At 52.9% G+C, this 7,635-nt stretch overlaps 1 protein-coding gene across 1 annotated transcript; it reads right to left on the bottom strand.

Moving 5' to 3' along the window:
• Positions 1-263: 263 nt before the first annotated feature.
• RSAD1 (radical S-adenosyl methionine domain containing 1) lies at positions 264-7,218 on the bottom strand. The gene is made up of 9 exons (XM_045525715.1): positions 7,014-7,218; positions 6,452-6,585; positions 6,133-6,337; positions 3,442-3,807; positions 3,192-3,255; positions 2,633-2,780; positions 2,356-2,410; positions 1,584-1,687; positions 264-1,428 (listed from the first exon to the last, which is right to left on the bottom strand). Exons 1-9 carry the CDS (start codon positions 7,146-7,148, stop codon positions 1,311-1,313), a joined length of 1,329 nt encoding a protein of 442 aa, XP_045381671.1. The 5' UTR covers positions 7,149-7,218; the 3' UTR covers positions 264-1,310.
• Positions 7,219-7,635: the final 417 nt, after the last annotated feature.

The raw sequence follows: 7,635 nt of genomic DNA on the forward strand, positions 1-7,635 counted from the left end.
TCTGGGAACATGGCTATCTTATTTTTTTTTTATAGCTGGAAGATGTCCTTGATGACATTATGAATATCTGCCTATTTCCAGCCTTTCCAGAAACACTGCAGAGGAAGGATATTACATTGAACTATTCTTTCATCTTTTCTATGGGTTTGAAATCTTTCAAAATAAAATGTAGAGAGTGGGGGAAGGAATCTCAGCCCTAGTCCCCAAATCAGAACCCCACACATGGGGAAGGAACTGGGACAAAGGAGGGGCCAGACACAAGGCAGGCTCCAGATGGGTTTATTAGGCTATTTGAATAGAACCATGGAAACGTTTCTGCAGGTAAAAGACAAAAGAGAATCACCAATGCTCTAGGTCTTTCCACCTTCACCCTGTTAATGCAAAGGCTACAGGGGAGGGAGGGACGTGGGGGAGTGGACTCAGGAGAGACTGTGTGGCTCCTGCCACCTGAAACATACCCTGGCTGGCAGAGGAGAAGGGGCAGGCCTTGCTCTGACCTTTCCCACTGTCTCGGAGTCCAGTAAGCCACTGTGCTGGACACACGCATGGGACTGCCAGCACATGCCAGTCCTTCTACGCTCTCTCCTGTATTGCAGGGACTGGAAACCTGAGATCTATATTCCTCAGAATCTCCTGCCAGCCAGGATTTGCTTTAGAGTCCACTAATGAGAGGCACTTGTAGAAACCATTACTCCTTCTCCAGCAGTGGCAGACAGTAAGCAGGAGGTTTTGTAGTGTCTTCTGGGCATTTTCCTATGAATCATCTGCTTTTATGTTGCCAGCCGCTGAGACCATCAGCAGGAGTTTCCTCTGTCTCCTACAACGTTCCGTGGCTTTCTCCAATTTTCATTTCTCCACCCCTTTCGGTGGTTTTGTAAATACTCCATTCCTATATTAAATCCCTTCCTGCTTAAAATACCTAGAGGGGATATGGTTTTCCTAACTCACACAGCTTTCCCAGGACCTCACTCTGGAGTGAGGAAGGCTTCCCTTCTGGAGGTCATTCTCTGTAGGGAGATTTGCAAACACTATTCGCTATTTGGTACCAGGAAGGCAAAAGAAGCTGATGTGGGTGATGAGTGATTCCCAGCCGTGGAACAAGTGCTGGTCTGTGTGTCCTGAGATGCTGAATGGGATGCCAGTTCCAGACCAGAAATGTCCTCCCATCCGCCTCACTGTAGCCACTCCCATGGATGCCAGGGCCGGCAGTCACCACACAGAGCAGAGATGGCACCGGACAGCAGAGATGTCTGCAGTACTGGCTCAGCCTCAGCCCACCTGGTAATACCTTGGGATTCAGGAACATCTGATCATCCTCCTGGCCCAAGGGAGGGGGTTCTCTGCTGCCAGGCCTCTTGGAGTTGAGGCAGAAGGGTCAGTAACAGGGAGTCCAGCACAGGCAGACCCTCCCAGGAACACCGAAGACCTCTGGAAAACCAAGAGGCCTGGATGTGACTATTTCATCTTACCAATTTCAGGTGCAGCCCCCACCAGTGCCTCTCACTTCTCCCAGGTCTGTGGACCCGTAGCTGGGGCTATCTGGAACACCTAAGCCCTCCTCTGCCCACCGCCCTCCAACACACCTGTGATCCAGCAGCAGTAGGCCCCGCTCCAGCAGCTCCTTTACCTCCTTGCTTGCTCCAAACACGTCCCACAGGGTCAGCTGGGGATCAAATTGCTGCCAGTGCTGGGGAAACCAGAAGGGTCAGAGGTAGGGGCTGGCCGGCTTACTCTGGGACACGTGACTGGGGTGCAGTGGAGTTGGGAGGGCCAACCAGCACTAGAATCTCAGCAGCTGAGGCTCATGAACAGCAGAACCAGGCCAAAGGGCCAGCAGGGAGGTAGGTACCTTCACTCCCATCCCACATTCAGGCTGAAGCCCAGCTCCCAGCTAAGCCAGGCCTTCCTACTCCTCCCCCTCTTCCTTATCCCTCCAGGCCAGCCCCAGCCAGGGCTTTATGGCCCTAATTTCATCCAGAGCAGCTCTGAGTTTGATCGATCATTATTTCTTGTGTTTCCTATGTGAGGTTTCAGCACTGCTTAAAAACATCTGGAAACGCTTTATCTAGTCTACTCCTTCACATAGCTGAGAACACTTTTCGCTCGTTCAGAGAGCGAAAAGGACTTGTGCCCAATGTTGCAATAGAACCGGGACTAGAACCTGTGTCTCTGCAGCCCTAGGCTAGGGTTCTTACCTATGCACCACATTGCCCACTGCTTCTGCCCAGCAGGCCTCTGCTGGACCTCAGAGGAATGGGAGGGTGTGTGCATGTGTGTGTGAGAGAGAGAGAATGAGACAGAGACTGATTCTGCAAGACTCAGGAGCGAACAGCGTGCAAGAACCCAACCCCTTACCTGGTGAGTGATCCCCACATCGGTGCGCAGCCCCATGGCCAAAACTTCCTCCAGCCTGAAAGAAAAATCCCCGAGGGATCTTGGAAAGGAGACTTGTGCCTCTCCTGTTCTTCAGGCCCTACGCTGGGACGTGTTTATGAGGCATAATGGGGCTCATGCAGTATGCGGCAGGGCAGGGGGTGGGGCAAGGTGGGAAATAAAGATGTGCACATGGTGGAAGTGGTTCTGGGGGTGCGGAGGACCCTGGGTGAAGGGCCCTGTGCCCATGGGTACTCACATCTCCAGCCTGCCCAGGGGGATGCGCTTCCGGGTGCCATGACCAAACAGCATCACCTCCTTCATCCAGTTGTCAGGCTCCAGTGTCTGGATTCGAGCCTCCCGGGTGTGGCCCCCGGCCCCCTGGGGTACAAATCGCCCATGGGCTCCTGACAACAGCATTAACAGCAGCTAACACTGTGTGCTTACCAGATTTAAACCGGTGGTTCTCAAGGTGCAGTCCCTGGACCAACTGCATCTGATGTGCTAGAAACGTAAATCCTTGGGCTCTACTCTAGCCCCTCCAATCAGAAATTCTGGAGGTGGGGCCCAGCACTCTGGATTTTAACAAGCCTTCCAGGGGCTTCTGATACATGCTAAAGTTTGAGACCCCCAGTGACAGGCACTGTGTCAAGCACCTTAAAATACAGGCTCAATAGTTCTACAAGGTTGGTATTATTTTTTGCAGTATTTTACATATGAGGAAACAGGCCTGGAGAGGTCGAATAAGTGGCCCAAGTTCACTCAGCCCTGACATTCCTCTCCTGAATTATCCCTTCCTTAGTTCTCAGGGGACTCACCAGGCCCGACGCCAAGGTACTGACCGCACTGCCAGTAAGTCCAATTGTGGGTACTGAGCGCCCCCTGTGGGGAGGGAGGAAACGGTGCAGAGTGAAGAGGGTGGGCCCATTTCCGCGCAGGTGAGGGGCAGCTGGTTTAGAGCGCCCCACCAACTCAGGCCAGGAAGCCTTCTCTTCGGAGGGCCACAATTCCCTGGTCACACCTCAGTCTGCCCGTTCTCCGTCTCCAGCCGTCAGCCCCAGGACTCACATTCCGGGCGAAGTTGGAGACCTCATACTGGCGGAAGCCGGCCTCTCCAAGGGCTTCTCGAGCCCCCTGGTACATCTCAGCGGCGAGCTCCGGGTCGGGGGCCGGAAGGGCGCCTTGCTGCACCTGCGCGAAGAGTGCGGTGCCCCGCTCCAGGGACAGCTGGTAGAGGGAGACGTGGTCGTCACAGTGTTGCAGCAGTTCCTGCAGCTGCCCTAGCCACGGCCCCACCTGCTGCGCCGGCAGCCCCAGCATCAAGTCCACGGACACGCGCCCCGGAAAGAGGCACCGAGCCGCTGCCAGTGTCCGCAGAGCGTCGCTGGCCGAGTGCGTCCGCCCCAGCAGCCGGAGCTCTGCGTTGTCTAGGGACTGGGGAGAGAGGGTCGGGTGTAAGCACACTGGCTGGCTCAGAGCCAGATGGGAACGCTCCACTTTACTGGAGTAGACACAGATCCAGGGAACACAGCACATGGAAGGTGGGAGGGCAACAGTCAAGCCAGTAAGTACCAAGAGCTGCTATTCACTGAAGGGTCACTATATGCCAAGCATTTTTACACCGTGTCCAACTGAATCCTTATAACCCTCCAATACGAGCTCCATCTTACAGGTGAGAAAACGGACGTTCAGGGAAGTTAAATAACTTGCCCAAGGCCATACCGTTACAAAGTTAGACCTGGAATTTAGGACTGACTCCAAATCCAACAATCTTTTTTTTACTTTACTTTTAATTTTCAAATAACTCAAACCTAAAGAAAAGTTGGAGGAAAAGCACAATAAACACTTTCATTTACATTCACCAACATTTCCCCATATTTACTCTGTCTCTCTTTAAATATTATTGTTATAATGTTAAATTATTTCAGAGTAAGTTACAGACCAGAACTGCCCAAAAAAGCTTTCTGCGATGAGGGAAATGTTCTACATCTGCACTGTCCAGTATGGTAGGTACTAGCCACATGTGGCTATTTAAATTCAAGTTAATTAAACTTAAATAACCACATTTCAAGTGTTCACTAGTATGTGGCTAGTAGCTATGTACTGAATGACACAGTTATAGATATTACATACTCTTTAATCCCTAAATACTTCAGTGTGTATATCCTAAGAACAAGACATTCTCTTACATAACCACAATCCAATTATAGAGTTCAGTCAATTTAACATTGATACAATACCGTTATCTAATACATAGTCATATTCAAATTTGGCCAACTGGCCCGATAACATCTACTCTAGCAATCTCCTCCTTCTACCCCATCAGGGCCCACACATGGCATTCAGCTGTCTTTTTTGTCTCTTTTAATCTACTTTATTTATTTATTTATTTATTTATTTTTGAGACAGAGTGTCGCTTTGTTGCCCTGGCTAGAGTGAGTGCCCTGGTGTCAGCCTAGCTCACAGCAACCTCAAACTCCTGGGCTTAAGCGATCCTACTGCCTCAGCCTCCTGAGTAACTGGGACTACAGGCATGCGCCACCATGCCCGGCTAATGTTTTCTATATATATTTTTAGTTGTCCAGATAATTTTTTTATTTCTATATTTTTTAGTAGAGACGGGGTCTCGCTCAGGCTGGTCTCAAACTCCTGACCTCCAGCGATCCACCCGCCTTGGCCTCCCAGAGGGCTAGGATTACAGGCGTGAGCCACCGCGCCCGGCCTTAATCTACTTTAGATTCTCAGCCTTTCATTGTCTTTCATGTCATTGACATTTTTGAAGAATACAGGGCAGCTGTTTTTTTAAAATGAATAAATTCTAGCAATACTGCTTACAGTTAACAATACTGTACATATAAAAATTTAAGAGGGTAGATCTCATGCTCTCTGTTCTTACCACAAAAAATTTTTTTTGAAAAAGTCTGTTAACATAGGCTTTCCTGATGTTTCTTCATACTTAGATTCAAGATATGCATTTGGGGCAAGAATATCTTAGAAATGATGTGTCCCTGTCAGTATATTCTATCAGGACAAAGCCCACAACCCTAAAACCCAAAGCAAATATCAGAGGTCAACCTGAGAGGATAGGTCTCTCCCTCCTTAAAAACCTTCAATGGCTGCCCTATTGCTAGTAGGGAAAAAAACAAACTCCTTAGTAGAAACTGGAAGCTGTTGGGCCCTACTTTGCTGCCCTGTCCCCAGCCTCTTCAGTCACAAGGAATGACTCACAGCTCCCCCAAAACATGCAAGTTTCTTCCATATCCTGTGTCTTTTCCTCCCACACCCTCTCTCCTGGTAAACTCATCCTACTCATTCAAACATCACCTCCTCCAAGAAGGTTTCTGTGATTTCATCAGACTGAGCTGCCCTTCAGGCTGTACTCTGAAAGAGTTTTGCAGAGACTCCCTTTGTAGGAAGCATTTACCATGCTGTAATGATGCTGCCCTGACTTCAACTGTGTAACAAATCTTTTTTGAGCACGTATTATGTGCCAGGCATTATGCGGGAGCACCTACTATGTGCCAGGCATTATGGCAGGTGGTTGGCTGTCATGCCTGATCACTTCCTCATGGAGCTTATGGTCTAGGACAGCAGCAGACAATTAAGTAGTTACAAAAGTGTCACCACAGGGTCTACTCTGTACTAAGCTCAGCACCTAGAAGGAGCTCAATAAATATTTCTCCAATGAATGAACACAACTAAAAGGGTGACAGCACTGAAGGTCTGGGCACACCGGGATGGGTAGGGTGAGAGGGTTACCTGGAGGCCAATGGACAACCTGTTGACCCCTGCTGCCCCGAACGCTGCCAGCCTGGAGCCTGGGGCTGAAGTGGGATTAGCCTCCAATGTGACTTCAGAGTCTGCAGGCAGGTAGGCTGCCTGTGCCACAGCCTCCAGGACAGCCGCCACGGTGTGGGGACTGGCCAGACTGGGCGTCCCCCCACCAAAGAACACAGATTCCACCCTGGAGGAAGAGGATGGAGATGAGACCTGGGGGAGCCTTCTGGGATGCCTGCACCTGTCCTGTTCACTCCCCCAAACAATTCCCAAGACCCTGCCTACAACCCCTAGTACCGACCTTCGCACCCCGCTGAGCCGCAGCAGCGTCTGAGCCTCAGTCACCAGACACTTCCGCATGGCAGCCTCGTCCACGCCGCGGGGGATGTACTTGTTGAAGTTGCAGTAACTGCAGCGCTTCTCGCAGTAGGGCCACTGGGGGCGGGGGATGTATGTGCGGGGTGAGGGGTGACTCTGGGCTGTCCTGGCCACTCCCAGGGCTCAGGCAGCCCGCCGGCGGCCCGCCCCACGTCCTCGGGAAAGGACACATCCCCATCCCCATTCCGAGGTGCATCAACAGTGGCTACGGCATCCATCGAAGCCACACAATTCCCCAAAGCAGGTCGCACTGGGATTATTATGAGAAAACAGGTTCAGAAGGGAAATCACTTGGTCAAGGTCACCGAGCCGATGAGTACCAGAGACCGGGTTTCTAGACCAAGCCATTTCCCTGCCAGGGCACCGGGTCTCATCCTAGACCTCCTCTGGCGATGGGGAAAGACGGCAGGTGGGTTCCTAGCGTGACAAACCGCCACTTGGATTATGGACGGCCACGGCTGCACCCCGGGGCCCGCCCCACTCACGTGCACGTAGAGCGCCGCGCGCTGGCTCGCGGGCTCGGGACGCGGAGGTCCCCCCGTGCCCTCCGCGCGGCGGCGCCGCTGGGCCGCTCTGGCCGCCGCCGCCCAGCCGCGGGCCCGGGCTCCGGGGACAGCCATGGCGCCCAACGCGGCGCGCGGCGGGGGTCCCGGCCGGAGACGTGCCCGGGACGCACCTGTGTGTGCGGTGCCGGGGCCCAGAGGGCCGCCGGGGCGGAAGGAAGCGGGGCTGCGTGACCGCGACGCGCAGAGGGCCCGCCCGGGGCCGCGGGTCTGTGGCGCCACCTGCCGGGCACCGATGCACCCACGGCCGCAGCCTGTCGGTCCTTTCCCGAGGACGTGGGGCGGGCTGCCGGCCTTTTGGCTGCGCCGGAGCGAGTTCCCTGACTCGTCCAGGAGCTCTTAGTTCGTACAGTCAGTTCCTTCACATTCTACCTGCCTGGCTCTGAGCTGGCCGCTGGGGACATCTAGGTGCATAAGACCAGGTTGCAGTCTGGCAGGAGAGAAGCAAACCAACCATCTAGGACAGGCGACACTATTATTAGTGATACAGTGCCTGCGGGACACCCGGCCAGTGTGCTCAGTGCGGCGAGTCTGTGATGAGAGT

This window comes from Lemur catta, chromosome 15, assembly GCF_020740605.2.
Source record: "Lemur catta isolate mLemCat1 chromosome 15, mLemCat1.pri, whole genome shotgun sequence".
Taxonomy (NCBI): domain Eukaryota; kingdom Metazoa; phylum Chordata; class Mammalia; order Primates; family Lemuridae; genus Lemur; species Lemur catta.

Bases quoted from the DNA above. Each gene is read 5' to 3' on its own strand.
- RSAD1 (XM_045525715.1), bottom strand. From the start codon at position 7,148: ATGGCTGTCCCCGGAGCCCGGGCCCGCGGCTGGGCGGCGGCGGCCAGA. The intron at 6,338-6,451 runs GTCGGTACTAGG...CTCTTCCTCCAG, and splicing joins CGGCTCAGCGGGGTGCGAAG to GGTGGAATCTGTGTTCTTTG. The intron at 3,256-3,441 runs GTGAGTCCTGGG...CCCTCCCCACAG, and splicing joins TCTCCAACTTCGCCCGGAAT to GGGGCGCTCAGTACCCACAA.